The 21,450-nt window shown below is 38.8% G+C and overlaps 1 protein-coding gene across 3 annotated transcripts in view; it reads left to right on the top strand.

Annotated features, from left to right (window-relative positions):
- Nucleotides 1-21,450, top strand: part of VPS13A (vacuolar protein sorting 13 homolog A) — a 179,910-nt gene that overhangs the window by 133,640 nt on the left and 24,820 nt on the right. For all 3 annotated transcript variants that reach the window (XM_044445950.1, XM_044445952.1, XM_044445951.1), the window contains exons 51-65: nucleotides 1,740-1,868; nucleotides 2,274-2,407; nucleotides 3,076-3,205; nucleotides 5,751-5,983; nucleotides 6,965-7,118; nucleotides 10,195-10,341; nucleotides 11,167-11,248; nucleotides 11,667-11,736; nucleotides 13,412-13,520; nucleotides 14,290-14,403; nucleotides 14,801-14,946; nucleotides 15,049-15,130; nucleotides 19,794-19,907; nucleotides 21,057-21,132; nucleotides 21,236-21,399. In XM_044445950.1, coding sequence (XP_044301885.1) covers nucleotides 1,740-1,868; nucleotides 2,274-2,407; nucleotides 3,076-3,205; nucleotides 5,751-5,983; nucleotides 6,965-7,118; nucleotides 10,195-10,341; nucleotides 11,167-11,248; nucleotides 11,667-11,736; nucleotides 13,412-13,520; nucleotides 14,290-14,403; nucleotides 14,801-14,946; nucleotides 15,049-15,130; nucleotides 19,794-19,907; nucleotides 21,057-21,132; nucleotides 21,236-21,399 — 1,884 coding nt within the window. The remainder of the gene's footprint in view (nucleotides 1-1,739; nucleotides 1,869-2,273; nucleotides 2,408-3,075; nucleotides 3,206-5,750; nucleotides 5,984-6,964; nucleotides 7,119-10,194; nucleotides 10,342-11,166; nucleotides 11,249-11,666; nucleotides 11,737-13,411; nucleotides 13,521-14,289; nucleotides 14,404-14,800; nucleotides 14,947-15,048; nucleotides 15,131-19,793; nucleotides 19,908-21,056; nucleotides 21,133-21,235; nucleotides 21,400-21,450) is intronic.

Here is a 21,450-nt window from a genome sequence, read left to right as displayed (position 1 = left end):
CAGTGATGATGACTGTGAACCATGGTACTGGATCGATACTGGGCCAAGGCACCAAGATGACAGGTGCCATGACTGAGTTCCACCTATGCCAAGACTGCACAAGCTGACATCAACCCTTGATGTGAGACTGATGTGGAGGCAGGTCATCTGCCAGCCACCTCTCCTCGAAGTCCAGCCAGCACCCTCCTTCCCTGGCAACCACTCAACACTAGGCTCCTCCTCCAAGCCAACCTCAGGCCCAGGTACCAGGCCAACACCTGGACTTGGACAGCAGATTGCCATTAGGCCTTGCTATCAGGCTGACACCAGCCTTTGGACCTGGATTGACACTGGGCCTTGGTACTGAGTTGACATCACTCCCCAGCACCATCAACATTGAGGCTGCAGCAATCACAAAACCCATCTCCATTCTGCAGCTTGGAAGACTATGCCTCTGACTCATCCTGCTATCCCTGTAGGAACCATCTCTGGATGTGGCTGTGTATTCCCAAGACCCAATATCTCCATCAGAAGAGAAGGGGCATTTCTTGGAGAAGGTGCTCAGGATGGCCACAGACCAAACACCAACAGGACCTGGTTGCTGACAACACCCTGGGTTATGAGATCTCAACACATCAGTGGCCATCCCTTTCTTATCAGCCCTGCTACACACAGTCAAGCAGTTCTGGAAGTCTCCTGCCTCTCTCAATACATTAAGGAATGTGGAGTCAATGTACCAGATGCTGGGAAAGGATGTTCCATTCCTGTTCCAGCAGCCAAAGTTGAGTTGGCACAGGGGACATCACAATGGGAGCACGTGATGCTAGTTGACCACAAGGTGCACTGGCTGGATTACTTGGCAAGACGAATATCTACATGGCATTGTCCCTAGGTTTCCAGGTCTTAAACTATGAAGCTACCATGGCCCAATAACCAGCTGTTTTTGAAACTCACATCTACGAATGCTGGCAATAATTCTGACAGCGGAATGCTGAATAAAGATGAAAGAACCAACCAGAATGAATGGAAGACAAGAGAAAAAATATTGCAGTACTGATTGTGCCTCTCTTTATGGAATTGATAAAATAAATTGGCTACTTCGCTATTGTTATAGAGCACTGTGAATAGTATGAAATGTAGCCTTTGAATTCGGAAAATAAGTGAATGGATTACCTGTTTGCCTCTGAAACCTTGAGTACATCATGTTTGTTAGTTTAATTTTCTTACAGTTATCTTCTAATTTATGCCACCCTTTATTTATTTATACATGCATGCACGCACTTACAGGCTGTCTATAATAGCTGAGGCCTTCTTAGACAGATTAAAATACATAAAACATATTAACGAAGCAAAACACATTAAAACCAATTAAAACACAACTAATTAAAACACCCATAAAAGCAATATAAAAAGGGCCACAGCATTCAGGCTAAGTGATAAAAAAGTGTTAGTGTACTATTACAATGCTATATTGAAGTATTGTAATAGTACACTAAGTATTAGTAATTATTGCTGTGTGAGAACAGTATGCTTCCTTACTCTTACTAATTTTATTCATATTCAGAGTAATAAATTTCATGCAAATTTCTAAAGCTGACAATATTTAATTCATCTTTCCCATGTTCAAATGATGTTCATTAATTGGTGCAAAATTTTCTTTATGACTTATATTGAGTTAAAGAAAATGGGTTGCTTTATGAAGGCTCTAATTCATTTTCTATTATGTATTTCTTTTTATTTATTTCTCTTTTTTATTCCAGTGTATTCCCTTTTGGCCTCAAAATAATGAAAGCAAATTACAGGTTAGAGTAGAAAATTCCGATATTCCACCCAAAATTATACAGCTTGACAAGCAAGAAAATAGTCTGCTGCTACACTTAGACAATAGGGTGAGTAGTATGATTTGCTAGTTAGGTAAAATTTGAATATGTATGTCATATTTCTGTTCTTCTCCTCTGAACCAGTAAAATGGAATAACATGGTTAATTCAATTACCAGAAGGGAAACCCTGGATAAACAAGTGTTAACAGCTAGCTTGAATAAGCCAGGAGGAGCAGGGCAAATCATTGTCATCATCATCATAGTTCTATTGTTTTTAAAAGTGATTTTAATTATAATGTTAATATTTGTGGGGGAATTGCTTAGGGATTTTCTTAAATATTGAATTGTATAGGAATAGTACAAATAAATAAATTCCACCAAACTAATTAAACTTTTAAAATTAATTTATTAGTGAGAAGACGTTAGTCTAATCAGTAAAGTCAAATTTAATGCACTGTTTTCATATCTGCTAGCTTGGAGGCATTATAGTGGATGTTACACTTGCTGAGCATTCTACATCAGTTACGTTCTCTAATTACCATGATGGAGCAGCTCCCTTCCTGATAATTAACCATACTAAAGCTGAAACAATTGAATATGGACAAAGGTAGGTATAGATTATATGTAAATAGATACATTCTTCTCTAGTCCCTTACTGAAGATTCCCAGCTGAATAGGAAAAAACCTGAATATCTTAGGGAAGTACTTAACAATATTTTTCAAATGAGATGAAGCCTAATCCAATTCAATAATTTTCCATAGCTCAAGTTCTTTATGTGCTCCAGAGTTAAAAATAAAGCACAACAATATATACCATATATTTCCATCTATAAGACACCCCATGTATAGGATACCCCCCACTTTTCCTACTGATCTCCAGTGAGCAAGCTGCTGCCATGCGCACACCCTCCTCACCACCCTCCTGCGTGCACGATCGTGCCAGTCTCCTCTATCCCTGAGCAAGTCCGTGGTTCTTCTCTTGCCGCCCCCCCCCCCCGTGTACAAGATGCACCTCTATTTTTAGGTAAATGTTTTTAAGAAAAAGTAGCGTCTTATACACGGAAAAATACGGTAAGTCTAGGAAAAGTTCAGTCTTACAGATATGGAAAATTTTCAGTTTACTTTTTTGACATTCAGTAATACAAATTATTTGAAAAATGTAATTTATGGAGGGGAAAGTGTTCTAATGGACAAAAGGCTACCAAACAGTGTTTTCATGTCAACCTCAATGTAGTTAATTTAATATTTACTATGTTTTCCTATTTTTGTTTGCAGTTCTCTCTGTGAAATGGAAGATGCTTTAGCACCAAATAAAGCAGTACTTTACACATGGGTCGATCCAGTAGGTTCTAGAAAATTGAAATGGACTTGTGGAAAAAGCAGTGGAGAAGTAACTCAGAAGGATGTATGTATGATACTGCTTGATGAAGCTTGAATTGATACTATATGATATCTCGCACCCAAATAATCTGTTTCACTACTAATGCTTTAAAGCTTATTAGAAAATTAATTGAGATCAGTATCTTTGTAGAATCAGCAACAAATATCCAGGAACAGGAGGCAAAAACAATGGAAATCAAAAAATAAGAGAAACTGGGTAAATTCAGAATAAAGAGAACAAAATACGTTTTCTTGTAAGCTGGTTCTCAGTGACATATACATATGACATATAGGGTTAACCCTAACCTATAAGGCAATCTAGAACTGCTAGCTAATTGATTATTTGGGTTGGATAGCTAATTGAGGTCAGAACTTCTTTGTTAGATGAATGGTTAAACTAACATCTGGATCAGAGGACCTGTGTTTTGCTCCAGTTCAGAGCAAGCACTGGTGTGTCAGCCATGGTATGCAACAGCAGATAAAATGGAAGGGAGATGAAGCAGTGTAAAAATCTACATTGTATTGGTTGTAGAGATTTATACATCACTGAATGCTTAAAAGTATATATTCTAACTCGAGGAGACCTAAGAACAAAGTATTGTATATTATGCATTTAAATAGATATTTAATGTAATGCATTCTGTTTAAGTGTGGAGGAACAATATGTGGGTTATGCCATCATGTCACCAAATATGGAAAATCATGTAGAGTTTAACTGTCATGCTTCGCTTTTTGCCATGTTGAGACTACAAGGTCTTCATAACAAAACTTTTAACTGCTGCCACCAAAAATTATTCCTTTGAACTTTTTAGAAGCCCAATTTGTTGTTGCTAGTTGCGTAGTCGCATCCGACCCATTTTGACCCCATGGGCAATATTCCTCCAGGCCTTCTTCTCCTCCACCATCCCCCAGAGTCCACTTAAGCTCACACCAACTACTTCAGTGATTCCATCTTACTACCTCATTCTCTGCCGTCCCCTTCTTCTTTTGCCATCAATTGTTCCCAGCATTAGGTTCTTCTCCAGGGAGTCCTTCCTTCTCATTAGGTGGCCAAAGTATTTGAGTTTCATCTTCAGTATCTGGCCTTCTAAAGAGCAGTCAGGGTTGATCTCCTGTAAGACTGACTGGTTGGATTGCCTTGCAGTCTCAAGGGACTGCAGTCTCAAGGGACTCACAGGAGTCCTCTCCAGCACCACAATTCAAAGGCCTCAATCCTTTGGCGCTCAGCCTTCCTTATGGTCCAGCTTTCACAGCCATACATTGCAACTGCGAAAACCATAGCCTTGACTATACGCACTTTTGTCGGCAGGGTGATGTCTCTGCTTTTTAGTATGCTGTCTAGATTTGCCATAGCTTTCCTCCCAAGGAGCAAGCTTCTTTTAAAAAGCCCAATAGCCTAAAGCTTAGGACCAAAAGTAACAAAACTAAGGGTGTCATAGTTTGGACATATCACAAAAAGAAAATTGTGCTAGGGAAAGTTGAAAGTAGAAGAAGAAAAAGAAGACCAAATATAAGATGGATTAATAAAGGAAGCCGCAATGTTGAAAAGAAGAGCTGAGCAGAGCTTGCTATGCAGAGGACATTTTGAAAGGCTTTCATTCATGGGGTTGTCATATGTCAGAGATGACTTGACTGCACATAACAACAGCCTGATACTAAGGTGTGATTCCGATAGGCCTTACTCAGTATTTGAAGGAATGATTGTTCTATTTGATCTTACTACATAATCCTGAGATCCAAACCAAATTACTTAAGAAAATTTAGGGAGTAAATTTGGGAATAATACCTTGGCAAAGCAAACATCAGATTTTCCAATCTATCCGATGCCCTGCTGGGCTCTTACTAGCAAAACAGAAGACAATAGGAAGCCTTTTTGTTTTTTGTCCCCTACATGGCTTTTTTTGGTGAAAGAAAAACAATGTTTAGATGAGCTCCTTGGCAGATCTAAATGTTCCCTTGTGTTGGGGGTATAAATTGGAAGGTGAGATGGCAATTATTTGATGGCAATTAATCCCTTCCCAACCACAGTCATAGAGCTGATATGATACTTTATCTTCATGCAATTCCTGTGGAAATTTCTACATTACCTAGGAGTATGGATCCCTGGTTAGTTCTTCCCCTCTAGAGGCAGAAGTTGATCCCCACCCTCAGAAAAGAAATCAGCCACATCCTGTAGTCTATGTAGGCTTGCACTCTGAAGTTGCTGCCCTTATCATGCTGAGACAGGCTTAGGTGGTTGAGGTAAGCTGGAAGTCATAGAAATTTAAAGTTGTCTAAATATGCATAGAAGTAGCCTAAATATGCATAAGATTGTACCCTTAATTACCTTGGGCTGCATTCCTATGCTCATTTTTCTGGAAGTATGAGTCTTCTGTTTGAGTAGACATGAACAGGATTGTAAGTAGGCTGTTACATCTACATTTACAATCTTAAATATATTAACTTCAAAGTTGGCTGCATTATAAACAATAGAGGTTTTTTTAGAGTAAGCTTTGCTAAAATTGAGGTGAAGGTATGTGTAGGATTTGAGACTGTTAGCCTGAAAAATAAATGTTTGCTTTTTTTGCTAGGATTTGATGACACCTGTCGAGTTGGGAAAGAAGACCATTTATTTGGTTTCATTTTTTGAAGGCTTGCAGCGAATAATTCTGTTCACTGAAGATGAAAAGGTCTTCAAAGTGACATATGAAAGTGAAAAAGCTGAATTAGCAGAACAAGAAATCATTGTATCAGTACAAGATGTTGGAATTTCTTTAGTAAATAATTATTTAAAGCAGGAAGTGGCTTACATTGGGATCACAAGGTAAAAAATGAATAGAATTTTTAATTTGGCTCCTTACCATTTCAAGCAGTAAAGGTAGACTCCAGTGGGGCATTTACTAATATACCAATTCTCTTATTTCTTGGAGATTCTGTTGCACAAGTGGTGGATTCCACTGATTATATTGTGTGAGCAAGATTTACCACTTGCAAAATAAATGCTTTAGCATAATCCTTTAGCATTGAAAACACTACTTTGTCAGTTGGGACAGGTTGTCAGAGCTCCTTTATGTGAGCCCAGCTAACCTGGTCCATTCAATTGGATTTGGATTCAGTTCCAGTTGCTGTAAAAGTGAAAGTGTTCTTAAAGAACTGTTGTTACTACATCTTTGTTCTTAAAGTGATGGGAGCTGCTTGTGGACAGAGATTGGAAGTCTGTCAGAGTTTCAGCAGAGACATAAGTGTCTGATTGAATTCCATCCAAATGGATTTGTTTCTAGATGATTAAACATTGATTAAACAAGCAGTTTAATAGACAGTTCTAATTCACCTAGATTTTATTTTTAGGAAATAAATCTCTCACATATTGGGCACTATTTAGTAAAAATTGAGCATTTTTAACAGTATAGTCTCATGACTGTCTAATCCAAAATAAGTCCCACTGAGTTCATTGGGACTTACTGCCAAGTAAACGTCTATAGCATTACAGCTTAATTCCCATTCATTTTGATGGAAGAGAATTAGGTACATGCTTAACTCTTCCACTGAAAAGAATGGGATTTAAAAGTGTGGACAAGTTAGTTAGTTCACTGTGTTTAGTAGGTTAATCATTGCAGAATAATTTTCGGACTTTCCAATTTTGGAACGGAGTTATTTTAAAAAGTTAAATTTGCAATGGTAAATAACCTTAGTAATCTAATAAAGCTTAATTGTTGAGTTCTTGCTTTCTAGTTTTGTTCATATAGAGAACTAGAAAATATTTCATAAATAGTTTCTGCTTTTAATTCTTCATTTTGTTGATAAGTTCTGATGTGATTTGGGAAACAAAGCCGAAGAAAAAGTCAAGATGGAGGCCACTGAGTGTGAAGCAAACTGAGAAGCTGGAAAAAGAATTTAATGAATACTGCGATCAGTCACCCACTGAAAATAAAATAGTGGAGCTGGAAGATAATGTTCCGGTAATCAAGTTTCGCTTGGTTTTTAAAATCTGTTAAAAATTAACTGTAACTTAACTTTTAACGCAATAGTCCTTATGTTTCTACAAGAAGGTAGTATTTGCCCATCTTTCCCTTTCCCTTCATCAGCCATGTGTCCTGCATGTCACTGGCAGACTCACAGCCTTATCCTATGAATATTTATGTGGAATTAAGTCTCACCTGTTGTAACTATGCCTAGACTTACAATCTTCATTTTTCTTATGCTGTCTGAAATGGAAAAGGTACCATGAACCTAACTCACGTTTGCCACATATACAGCCTGCACAGAACAACATTTAGAACTTTCTACAGCAATATTAATGTTTTAAAGGGAACTGTGCCCAACCTTCACTGCACAAATGGTCAAAAGAGTATTGCTCCCACTTTTCTTCTCAGTTTCTTCTTGACTGCCATAGACATACTATCAAGAGAATAGTAAAATAGGCATTTTCCTCTAAAATAGGCATGCCAGTTCTCTTTCATCCCAAAGCCACATTCATTTTCAGAGGTCTTCTGGGGCCATATACCAGTGGTAGGCAAGGACAAAAACAAAAGGGGATGGACCAAAATTATCAATAATCCCATCATATTTTTATTTAAAGCTCTTATTGTCAGTAACTTAGTTTGGGGAAAGAATTTTAGGTTTTTAGAATAGAGGAAAAGCCAAGAAAACATCCAATGATCAAAGGGATAGCACTGTCTAGGAGACCCCAGAGGGTGAGTCTGATGTTCAGCATCCTTGCTGTATTTATTTCTTTTCAGTTTTTAAGTGTTCATTTACGTATATTTGCATTGGGGATTTAAATTTTTAGTTCATGTATGCAGCTGGGCATTTATACTGCTCTCAGGGAGACATTTATAGTGCAGTGGACATTTTTTCAGAAATACTCTGCTTGAGGTATGAAAGTAATACCATAGCTGCTACCACATTTTCTTTGTCAGACCATAGACAGGTGCATAGAAACCATTGTCTCTGCTGTAAGCAAGGATGAAGTGGTAGGCCCTCTAGACACTGCAGCTGAAGGCTAACAAACCCTAACACACCTAATAACTTTGTTCAGTTTTAGTTCAGTTAGGATTATTGACAGCAGAGTCCGTCTCTTCAGAATGAAGGGTAACTGGCATGACGGCAGTTCCCTCTGGTCTGTCTGTCTGTAAGACCACAGGCTAGCTTCAGCATTAGTATCAGTTTTGAAAAGTTGCAGTTCTCCTGACTCTGAGCAGTGGTTTTGCCACCTGCTTCCAGCTGCAGAAATCCTAATCTAAGAGTTCTTCATCTTCTGCCAATTCAGAGCTTGAGAAGAAAGATAAAGGGTATAAGCTTATATTTCAAGGACTTGTGCATGAAACTCTTCCAACCCAGTGCTTAGGTTTTGTTTTGTCTGCAGCCTGTCCCAAAGAGGCTGAGATAACTTTTGCCATGTTTGGCTACTGGACCTAGCCAAGTAGTATGAAAGGACTCCTGCTATCAGGTTGACATCAGGGACAAGTTACATAGATTTGCTGGAAGAGAAGCCATTTCTCATTTGAGTGCTTTAAATGCTTATTGATGGATATCCTAATTTCTCAGTTTTCACTTTTTCAGAAAGGTATAAAACTTCATCTCTGGTCACCACTATTCACTTCAGTTTCTCAGACTAGCTTTTTGAAAATATCCATTCAAGTATGGCTATCTTTCTTGTATGTTCTGCAGTGCAAGCAGAAGCAAATAATTCATCCAGCTTCCCTGCAGTCTCCTTGCCCTCCATTAGTATTCCTTTAGCATACTTGTACAACTGTCCAATGACCTTCTTAGCTAGTTTCCAGCTTTTGATGTATTTAAATAATTTTTATAGTTCATCTGTTTTGGATAAGCTTTGCTGAGCTCTGTGATTGCTTGACACCATCTGTTCTGTCTCCAAGTAAATCAGCTTGCAAACACACAATTCACTCTCTCTGCTCTAGCTGCTACTTTGGTAGTTCCTTATATGACCCATTAGGAACTAAGTAAGAAAGTAGAATCCTTGCAAGATTCAGCTGTCAAAAGGGGGCAACATGGACCTAGCAGTGTGATACTTCATATAAGTTAATTTGCACACAATTGACATAGCTGTCAGTTAAAAGGGAGAAAAGCATGTCTACCAAAATTAGGTTGGTGACAAGATCTCACCATTAACCACATAATCCCCTGGATTTCAGCTGTGGAAGTAGCACTTCTCAGTGCCCTTCACATTTTCAACACTTTTCCAGGTTTCCAGCTACTTTAGAAAGCAGAGATATTAACCTCACCACCACACACACACAGTTTTGTGTCCCTCCTTTGGAGCAGTTACTTGCTGTGTTTTCCTAACAGTTCTAACAAAAAACTGGAATAGTTAGTTCAATGGGGTTGGCATTAGTCCTGCTGGTGCTGGTGCGTCATATGTTTTGTCCCATTCTTACTTGTCTAAAGATTTGGTTTTTAAAAAAACAAACTGTCCAAACTGTACATTTTTAAATTTGGAAAATGCATGCAAAATTCATTGTTGGGAAATAAATGGAAGAGAAATATACACAAATTTCATGGCAGAAAGTAAAGGGGGAAATGGTGGCAAAGCAGTGACACCTATTTCAGACTGCTGCTTAGGTTCTAGTGGAGAGGTTATCACTAGCAATTGCATGAGGCAGCCATTCCTGCAGCCACTTCCTGCAGGCCACAATGATACTGGTCTTTTCGGTTTGGTTTCACAACAGCCCATCATAGGTTGAATAACCCCTGGAACAATAAAGCATTTTCAAGGTAGTTTGCTACTCAAAATTAAGCAACTGTGTAGCATGTCCTTCAACTGGATATCCTTCTCATGAGTATATTACTGGTAGTGAAGAGTGAATCACATTGAATTCAGTGGGAATTATTTCTGAATAAATATTCCTGGATTGCTGTAATGCTCTTAATGCTCTATTGTTGATGTTCCTCAGAAATCAGTAGAACTTAGAAATGCTTGATGTACTTAAATAAATCTGGCTTGATTGTGCCCTAAAAATTTAGTTGGAAGATTTATGTGCCATAAGGTTAAGATTTAGATATTTTAAAATACAGGTCTGCCTGACTCCCACTGGTAATAACATGAAAATAATGCAACCAAATGAAATCCCAGTAAGAAGAAGCTTTTTGCCAGCTTTAAAAGTACAGTACAGTACATCCGAACATCAATCATCCTTCAGAGTCCAAATTTATAGAATACAGGTATGTCTCAGGGTTAATTACAATTAATAGTCAAAAAGTCTTTGGGATTACATTTTTACGATTGTATAATCCATGCAGCTAGGATTTCAGGCTTTTCTCTGCAACAATAATAATTCCAAAGATCAGCATTCTGGAGGTATTTAAAAGATAAAAACATTCTTTAATATAGAATGGTCAAATGACCGAAAATATTCTTGAAAATGGTAGTTTGTGTAAAATGTGTTAAGTTCCAAGAGTTGTTTGTGTTATGAATATTAGAATTAGCATAGAGTAAAAGTCAAGAACTTAAATTTTTTACCACTAGAAAATTATCTATTGACTGGGTTCACAGGATCACTGCAGCCATTCATGGCTTATTTTAGTTATATTAGGTTGCAGTGTTTGCTGGCTGTCATTTTGAATATTCAAGCCACGGTGAGTAAGCACATGGCTTACTGGGCGATGCATATCTGTCAGGATGGCTTATCTAATGGTTAAACTACTGTTGCATAACCCTAAATCAGCCCAAGGGTTATGTTAGCATTCTTTAACCGTCACATAAGACTTCCTCACCTTGTGTGTTATGGTTTAAATAATCAAATAAGCCACTGGGATACCTCACAGCCCTTAAATGAGCTATACTGACCTCTGACAATGATGGTGTGAACTGGCCTATTGGCTTCAACAGGTCAAAGATTTGTATTTGTTTCCTCCTCCACACCTGTTAGGTTAGAATGTGTGAAGCACAGTAGTGCAAAATAGGATATTCATTCAAATGTTGGAACTAAAACATTTGCAAAGAGAAATCTAATATGCAACATATTATCCTGTCATTGCCTTTATCAGGTACAAAACCAGATCCCTGGAGCCATATTTCCCTTTGTGTTCTATCCTATTAAACCTCCAAAGTCCATCTCCTTGGATTCAGGTTTGTTAGGGTTTTTGTTTTTCTGCATCTGTAATAATTTAGAATATTGAAAAAATGCCCTAAAGCAAGTGCGCTGTGGAAACTTAAATCCCATTTTGAGAACCATGCACTTAATGTAATCGGTATCTGGAAGTAATTTAGGCATAACTTATTTAAACTGTCAAATTGGTGTGCATCTGTTAGATATAATATTGTTAATACCATAGATATGTACTCATCATTTAAATAATTGAATTCATTTCCTCCCATATATGCTTCATATATATATAATACCTTGGGACATTATTTTGTCCAGCTCTTCCCATTATCACCTTAGCAAATGTGCTCAGATTGTACTTTACATGTGAAAAGAAATTCTGTCTTGCTTCAATATGTGCTAATCCTGTGCTCACCTGTATTTTGTTTGGAATTTTCATAGAACCCAAACCATTTACTGATGTCAGTATTGTCATGAGAACTGCAGGGCATTCTCAAATATCACGTATAAAGTAAGTATATATTCTTTTTTCCATCTTAAAAGAATCCTTCTTACTCCATTTGGTTAGTGAAACTTCTAAAGAAACATGCATAAGATTGGACTGCATCTTTCTAGATCGAAATATGAAGCTTGCTTACATTATATCAGTGAGCCATTTTTCTAGTAAACATGTTTGATACTAGGTTGCAAGCAATAGCAGGTAAAAAGGCCACTTATAGTATTCATTTTATGAACATTAATCATATCCATATATAACCATATTTAAGTGAAATTTGTTATAAGTCATTTAAAGATTGATTATATATATGTATATTTAGTAATGCATATTTGGTTAACTGTCCTTTAAGGATTTTCTGAACATGTTTGGTGACAGTTGAATAATTGAATGAGAAATTTTACTACGGAGGAAGAAATGTTGCCGTTTCACTATCTTTTTCAATGGAAAGACAACTATGCTATTTTAACTACTGAGATAGTCATTTCCCTTCAGTGCCCCAGATTTCAGACACAAAGAGCCTTCTGGTATAGTAAAAGCTATCACAGAAACACTGGATTTCCCATTCTAGATTAGCAAATTGGAGGTACACATTCTTTCTAAAGTTGCTGGTGTTTCTATCTCAAGATGTGTCATGAAGAGCTAGTGCAGTGTGGTAGTTAGTGTGTTGGATAAGGGATCCAGGAAATTGAGGATCTAGTCCCACTCAACCATGGTGCTCACTAGGTAACTTTACAGTAAGTTAACTTTCAGAGTAACCTTCCTCACAGAGTTGTTGTAGAGATAAAAATGGAGTGGAGGAGAACTATGTAAGCCATGTTGGATTCCTCACAAGAGGAAAAAAGGCAAGATACAAATGTATTAATAGTAATAGTTCAACACATTCTGTATTTTAACATCATATTTTATTAAGACAAGAAAATAATTTAATAACTAAGCGCAGAATCCAACTGACTTTTGCCACTGCAAGTTCTCTTATTCCAGTTCTCTTATTCCATATGTTTGGATGCACAAGCAGCCCCCATCACTTGTACCATATCAGTAGAGTGCTTTCAGAACAATCTAAATTAGCATTTATGCCTGTTGTGGGACTTTCTCTAAGAAGTGCTAATGCTTCCTTGCATAATTGTTGTGTCTTGGTAATGCAACAGAATTTGAAAGACCCTCTATTTGTAGAAGAGAATTGGCAAACTAAAAGGGAATCATTGGGCCATAAATACTCCATTGAATTCTCCCCTAAAGTAACAATCAGGAGCATGGTTTCCCTAAGAATAAGCCTTATTGAAAAGGCTGGTACTTCCTGCTGGGAATTGTGTTGTTAAAAAAATTTAACCTGTAAAAAAATCAAATTAATCTTTTGTAAAAGATACTGTAGTGCAATTTTAGGCATGTGTACTCTGAAGTAAGTCCCACTGAGTCCAATAAAAAGGAAACCAAGTTAGGCAATATAGGCTTGCAATCTTTCATGTGTTTGATATTTTTTGGCTGCCTTTAGTAGTAGAGTTGGCAACTTGTGGTCCTCCATACATTTTGGCCTGTATTTCCCATGATCCCTCACCATTAGCTAAGCTTGAGTAAGGCTGGTGGAAGTTATAAGCCAAAACATCAAGAAGGCTTATTGATCTTTACTTTGGAATTGTTGCAAAAATATACTTCTACTGTTGAATGGTTTTTTAAAACTTTATTTCAGGTATTTTAAAGTTCTAATTCAAGAGATGGATCTCCGATTAGATCTTGGTTTTCTTTATGCATTGGTTGATTTCTTTGTACCTGCTAATGAAGTGCCTAGAGACCAAGAGGTATGAACTCCTAATACATAAAGGTTATTTTCAACTGAATAAAGAAATGTCAAACCAGAACATGTATCACTTCTAAGTTTTCCATACTGAATTGCATATTATGTACAAGGTGGTGGTTAAAATAAGATATGGAAAAGTTGCTCCATATAGATGATAATTTTTTAAAAAAATAATCTATTATTATAGATTACTACATCATGGATAACTATCTATGGCTAGGCAAGGATGCAATTGGTATATCAGCTTAAATTGATCCAGCATAAGTGGACCAAGTGGTACAATTTTGATCCAGAAGCACTCCTAAGTTACAAACACAATCCTTTACCAGGACTACAACTCTCTTTAGAACAGGAAGATCATTTAGCCAGGCAGATAAACCAACCACTAGTTCTTTCTTATCTGAATTGGGTCTCAGTTTATTGACCCTCTTCCAATTATTACCGTTCCCAGGGGTTGATTCAGAGTGGCTGCTGCTTCTCCTAGATTTGATAAAGAGGAGGTATAGAGCTGGGTGCCATTTGATTATTGGTGTCATTTGAAGTGCACATCTCCAGATTTTGTTTCCACAGTGGTTACATGTAGAATGGGGGATTGAATAGAGCCCCATAGTATATCTTCCAGGAGCCGTAATCCCCCACCATAATCCCTTTGAAATCAGTCATTTGAGAATTATCCCTGTTATATGTATTTCCATGTTATATTTGCTATAAAATTGTTAGCATACATTTTTGCTTTAAGAATTACTGTTTTGCTGTTAATGTATTCACAGATAGAACTTTTCAGAAAAGATGTCGAAGCTGTACAGGAAGAGCTGAAGAATGTATCATCAACAGATACTTCACAAATCAGTTTATATGAGTATTTCCATATTTCTCCAATAAAGGTATGTGCATGTCATAAGTGTTTATGTTTAAAGTGTTTGCATGTTTAAATATACACAGCCAGGCAGAAAAAGGAAAGATATTGTTCATTAGGGTTGGGACAAACACTGTTGGAATCCATTCCTTCAAGAATTCACAGGCTTCCTCTATTTCAGGCTTCTTCTATTCCATTATCTTAATGCATTATCAACATTTGTGCAATTCAGTAAATTGACCAGTGCCTCTGTGATATTAGGTCAACTTAGAGCATTTGTTTATTAGCTGATTATTTTTTTTACAATATCAGTGGTAAGCATTCTTATCGCGCGTAAGTTAATACTGTTTACTAGTGGAGTTACAGTGGCAACCAAAATGCTTTTAAGCAATTGCATGGTATCATTTTAATTTTTTCCCTTTCAGTTACACTTAAGTTTTTCACTCAGTGCTGGTGGAGAAGATAGCAACAAGGAAGAGAGATCTAAGGAACTGATTCCAGTTCAGTCTGTCAACCTCTTATTAAAGAGTATTGGGGCAACGCTCACAGATGTGCAGGATGTTGTACTTAAGTACATATACAAATTTTAATTAGATTATTGCATTTTATTTCTTGTTAATATTTACATGTAGTTTATATTATATATTGTCTTTATGTGACTTACGTCTTCTAGGTTGGCATTCTTTGAGCTTAACTACCACTTCTGTACCACGCAGCAACTACAGTGGGCAGTTATTATGCATTATTCAAAGCAGGTCAGTATGAACTAATATGAGTGAACCACTTGATCATTCCTTCTCTGTAGCTGAACCTGTTTGCTTTTGTGTCTTCTCGACGTTGTATAGTGCTTGCTCAAAACTTTCAGCACCCTTAATTACATGAGTGAAGCGACTGCTGGAATGAAAAGCAAAGCTTCCAGCGTGGTAGCTCATATCCTTTAACATGGTCACTCATATCTTACATAGTATAGTATAGTCACAATTCCAGTTTGTTGGTCTTAGATATGTCCCTGGGAATTTTATTATGGAAATATTATTTTAAAGGTGTTAGAACTAAAGAAAAAGACAAATCAGCCCATCTATACAGTTTGCACATCTTGCTGCATAGATCTTAACAAAGGGCTGCACTGTATGGCACTAAAATTGGCTTGACCTAACATGCTGGTTTCAGGTTGTGCCAGTTGACTACTAAATATGGTTTTATTTAGGTATTAAATGCTTTGTGACACTTTTTTCATCTCTCTCTTTCTCCTTAGTAATGAATAACAGCACTCAAGAAAACTGTTGCAATTATAGTTGCCTATTGATAAGCATTTGTTTAATTATTACATTTTTACACTGCCCCATAGCCCATTGCTCTCTATGTTTTTGTAGTAAGAATAAGAAATTCAGAAAGAGTGGTTAGGCAGGCAGGCACACAAAATAGCTGCAAGTTTTTTTTCCAATATCAGACAATCTCTTCACACATAACAAACTGGCAGCTCTGTTCTGAGCCAACTGAAGTGTCCAGACCATCTTCAAGGGCAGCCCCATGTAGAGCGCATTACAGTTGTCCAATTGGGAAGTTACCAGTGCATGGGTCACTGTTGGCAGGCACTGCTCATCCAGATAGGGACACAGCCGATAAATCAGCTGAAGCTGAAGGAAAGCACTCCTCGCCATGACCGTCACCTGGAATTCCAGGGACAGCTCCAGGTTGAAGAGCACTCCCAAACTGTGCACCCTGTTCTTTAGGGGAAGTACAGCCCCATCAAGAACAGGATTAGAAACACCTACCTGGGAGTCTGAACCACCTTCCAGTAGGACCTCCAACCTTTTTGGATTAAGCCTCAGTTTATTGGCCCTCATCCAGTCCATCACCCCAGCCAGGCACCAGTTAAGGACAGCCACTGCCTCACCTGGATTAGATGTAAAAGAGAAGTAGAGTTGGGCGTCATCATTGTACTGGTGACTCCACAACCCAAACCTCTGGGTGACCTCTCTGGGCAAAGTTGTCACAGTAAGCTGCCAAGGATGCTTAGGAGCAATTCTGTCAGTCACCTGGGTCATTTCTCCATTCCACAAATCAACCAGGACATCGACAAGAGCACCAGTCCTATCAACCAGAAATTCCCCCAGAACCCTCAGGAATCCATCAGGATCCATAAGACTTCAGGGACAGACCATTTTCATGGGGTCCACACACTTTTGGAGGGGAAAACTGGCCTCAAGTTCAAACCTCATGAGGATGTGATCTGACCATGACAAAGGGATTAACATCAAATCCCTCACTTCCAGATCACCATCTTCCTGCCCTGTCAAAAAGACCAGGTCCAGAGTGTGGCCTCATTCGTGTGTTGGGCCAGTGACATGTTCAGACAGCCCCATGGTAATCATGGCAGCCATGAAGTCCTGAGCTGCCCCAGTCAGAACAGTCTCAGTATGGAAGTCCCCCAGGACCAGCATCTTGGGAGTTCTCAACACCATGTCCGAGACTATCTCTGTCGGCTCAGGCAGGGAGTCTGTTGGGCAGAAGGGTGTATGGTACACCAACAGAATCCCGAGTCTGTCTCGATCACCCAACACCAAGTGTAGACACTCAAGACCCAGCCTTGAAGGGACAGGAAGCCCCATGAGGGAGACTGAATCTCTGCACATTAGGGCCACACCCCCCCCTTCCCTCTAGGAGGGTTCAGTGCTGTACCAGATACCGGGCGGGCACAACTGGGTGAGCACCACACCCCACTCTTCTCCTGCTCAGGTCTCTGTGATACATGCCAGGTCAGCCCCCTCATCCACGATTAAATCATGGATGAGGGATGTTTTATTTTGGACTGACGTGGCATTCAGCAGCAGCAGCACCAAGTCTGAGGGCCGGTTGATATCACTGTCTGGTACCTGGCTGGGGGAAAAACCAGAAGAGGGGACAGATTCTAACCATCTCCCCCCTTCTTCTGCAGTAACCTGTTAAATCCCCAGTGCCATACCTTCCCCTGCCCATAACCACCCCTATGGGGGCACCCCCTCACTCCCATACCAAGTTAAAATATAATATAAATATCAAATCTAAAATAGGATGCTGTGTTGTTAAAAAGGAGCCCTAATGCAAAAAATGCCTGACTCACTCAGAAGAGAGAAAAGATTCCCACCAATAAATAAACTAAATGCAAGACAACTAACCTGCCCAGCCTCTCCCCATCCCAAACTACCAGGGTCCCTGGCCCAACCCAAACCTGACTAGCCCCAAACCTTTCTTTTCTGTTCACCCAGCCAAAGATTCTATAGTTAGCAGATACGGTGACACCTCTGAGAGCAAATGACACCAAATTAGAGGTGACAGCAAAACTTTCTGGATAGCTCATGTTGACAGTTCTAACTTATCAAAAGCATGTTCCTTCTTCTTTATGCAGGAAGGAGAAGGGTGAAGGGTAAATAGCAAAATATCTAGAAGCTGTGTTTCTCCAGTGTTTAACAGTCTCCAGTCTGGGTTTTACTCCTGCCACCAGCTCAAGAGGCAGGGAACATGTAACTTAAAATTTTTTAATGTTTTTGCATTCTCAGAGTAGTCCTTCCCAGTTCATTCCTTCCTTAGCTTGGGATCCTGCTAAGGATCATTTATTTCTTTAGAGAAAATATGACCTAACAAAACTTTTCTAATTATTACCATCCTTCTTCATTTACCTTCCTTATCTTTATCTTTTTACTGAGCCTTCCCTCCCTCTTCATGTTAAAAAGGGGGATCCTTCTGTCTTATCCTTCTTGTCTTGGCTTCAGTAGCATTGTCAGGAGAACATCCAGGTGCAAAGCCTACAAAATCAAGGGGAGGCATATAAGAGATTTGCACACAGGCAGCAGCCCTCCCAGTTTCACCAAACTTAAAAAGGAGTTCCAGAAGTTCCAGTGATGTGCCAGCATCTTGAGATGAGTCAGAAAAAGGTAGCTGAAAAGGATAAAATAGTATCCTTCCCAGATACAGGAAATACTAATATCTTTCAGAAACAGGACCAGATTATTGGACCCGGTACAAAGCCCAAGTCTTCTTCCATGCACCAAACAACCAGGCAGTGGTTTTCCAAGCTGTAACAAATGTGTTCTAGATTTTACTGACTGTAGCCTCTGCTTGATGAAGACACTTCTTCCAGAGACCACCAGATGGTGATAGAGAGAAATTTTTTTTGCTTAGTTCCTTGTACAGTAGTACCTTGGTTCATGAACTTAATTTGTTCCACGATTCTGGTCGCGAACCGAGTCAAATTTCCCCATAAGTTTTAGTGTAAATAAGGTTACTCTGTTCTGAACCATATGTAAATTTATTTATTTTTTTTAACCACAAAAATATGAAACAAAGTACAGTGCAGTACAGTATGAAGAGAGAGAACACTAACCTTGCTTCTGGCATGGAGGACGGGAAGGTGGGTGGGAGGAGGTTATTGTTTGGAGGGAGAGTCTGCGACCACGATCTCAGCTAGTGGAAGCCACAACCACCTGTCAGAGCAGGGAAGATGGCCATGTTTTTGTTCATGAAAACACAATTGTGGCCATCTGCCCTGCATGAACATGAATGCGGCCTGCTTGAATACGCTCCGACACGTGGTCGTGGTGTGAGGAAAATGGCCACAATCATGTTTGTGCGGAGAAGATGGCCGCAATTGTGTTCGTCACCCGATGCAGAGTTCGCGAATGGAAGCAAAATTTTACTGAACTTTCTGTTTGAGAACCGAATTGTTCATGAACAGAAGCATTTGTGAACCGAAGTATTACTGTACTAACTGCCCCTAACATGATCAACAGTGAATGAATGTCTCTTCATTCACCTTCATAGGCATTTTTCTTTTCCTGAGACATGATCCTGAGACCCTGTTTAGTCAAATGTATGGAATTCCCAGGCTAACGTGAATGTTCAGTTAATTCAAAGTGTTAGTGAGGTATTAAATGATATTTCTGCATATGTTTAAGAATGCAGAGAAAGAAAACACACCCACTTTCATGTCATCCTCCATCTTCTGACCCCCAGGGATCAGCCTTAGGCAAATTAACCTAGACACCTAGACGCAACCTAGCCTGCCTGCAGTCAGTATATATCAGATCCTCCATTAGAAAAATAAATGAGGGACAAATGGTAAGGCAAATCCCAACTCTTAAAAACAGGAGAAGGCAAATAGATTCACCTTCCGTACTGGTCTAGAAGGTCTCCCAACCTTCTGGGGAAGTTTTTCAGGACATAGTGGGAGGGTTGATTGGCAGAAATTACCTCTCCCACTCCCATTCACTCAGCTAGAGCTTCCACTGAACAGATGGAAGGAGCACCTCTGAAAGGTGTGCCTGGATCCAGCACAATGCAAGTAACTGTGCAGACAGGTTCACAGAGCTTGTGTGGTATTTTAAAAGTTTTTTTTTTAGTTTTCATAATCATGATTATTTTAAACTATTTTCATTTTAGGCTATTAAGCAAATGTATGTTCTTATTCTTGGCCTGGATGTTTTGGGCAATCCATTTGGATTCATAAGGGATTTGTCTGAAGGAGTTGAAGCATTCTTTTATGAACCATATCAGGTGAGCTTATCCTCTGGTTTTTATTAAGCTGAATGTGTGACTTGCTGTACATGCATTTGAATGCTTTCTGTGTAATAAAAATTTTACTTCACATTCAGTTCTGCAAAAAATGCAGAAATATTGCTAGCCAATCCACAAAATCAAAACAGGCCAGTGCCTTTTTGTGAGTTATGGCCATGCCAAGCATAAGTGGCACAATCATGGCCCATTTGTGGTTTATCATCATTCATATCAAACTAGACGTGACTTGCTGGAGGATTATAGAATCCTACTTATACTGCTGCACATCTTCAAATAACACAATAAACTATGGCCAGGCAGCAATTATGCAGATTGTGCTTAGGATGCTCTGCAATTTACAAAAAGCCACTGTGGTTTATTTAAGCCACAATAGCTTCTTTTGTTCATATATACAGTATCACTGAGTTTTCAAATGCATCAGCCAAGTGAGAGCAGAAAAATTATGGCAGCATTCTGGCTGTATAAGGCTTCAGATTCAATTGTTTTCAGATGTGTCAGTAGTTGTGTTCCTAATTCTCATAAAGCAATTCAGATAGATGCTCTCCCATGACTTAAAGTATCTCTTGCTTGGATGTATCTTCTTTTTGTTGTGGAGTCACTTTAGGTAGTGTCTTAGTCTGGTCTTAGAACATACAATCTCTCCTTTCCAAGAGTGGAAGATCTTCAGCTGATACTGCTGTTAATTATTCATCATAATTAAGGGGACATAGCAATAAACTAGAGGGACTGAACTCTTGGAGCATACAATCTGGATGTTAGCAGAAGGAAATTCTATCACATGCTTTCCAGTGCTATCTGTGCATTTCTAGATAAGAGGATCAAGAGAAAAAAAACTATTTTTATTGTTAAGTCATTGCTGACCCAGACTAAGAATGGGGAGTCTAGAAAGAAAATAATCTCTTTCTTCCATTGGATCATCTTTCCATTGAAAAGTCAATTAAGAATTCCTGTAAATTGAACATGTTTTTCTCCCTTCCAGGCACCATCCACTAATTCTAAATATTGGTATGCTCCTGTCCTTTTTTGTCAACTGGGAGACAGTCTCTTTGCTTGGAAGATAAGAATTGGCCATTGTGCTGTTATCCCTTAGATCAGTGTTTTTATATTTTCCTTTTGCCTTCTCCTCAGGGGGCTATCCAAGGCCCAGAAGAGTTCATAGAGGGAATGGCACTGGGACTTAAAGCCCTAGTGGGTGGTGCTGTTGGTAAGCAACTATTTCATGTAAATGTAGTTTAAAATTACAAGTAATCAACATGTTTATTTTTTCAAATATTGCAATTTTTTCATAAAATGTCTTGTGGTCATAGGTGGATTGGCTGGTGCTGCATCAAGAATAACTGGTGCTATGGCTAAAGGGGTAGCAGCAATAACTATGGATGAAGACTATCAGCAGAAGCGACGGGAAGCCATGAATAGGCAACCTGCAGGCCTCAAAGAGGGTATCACTCGTGGAGGAAAAGGCTTAGTATCTGTAAGAAATGCCACATAAATATTTAAATATTTAAGATGGCCTCCAGGCTAC

This window comes from Varanus komodoensis, unplaced genomic scaffold (genome assembly GCF_004798865.1).
Source record: "Varanus komodoensis strain SLA01 unplaced genomic scaffold, ASM479886v1 scaffold5, whole genome shotgun sequence".
NCBI classification, from domain to species: Eukaryota; Metazoa; Chordata; class Lepidosauria; order Squamata; family Varanidae; genus Varanus; species Varanus komodoensis.
This window is presented reverse-complemented; position numbering and strand designations above follow the sequence as displayed.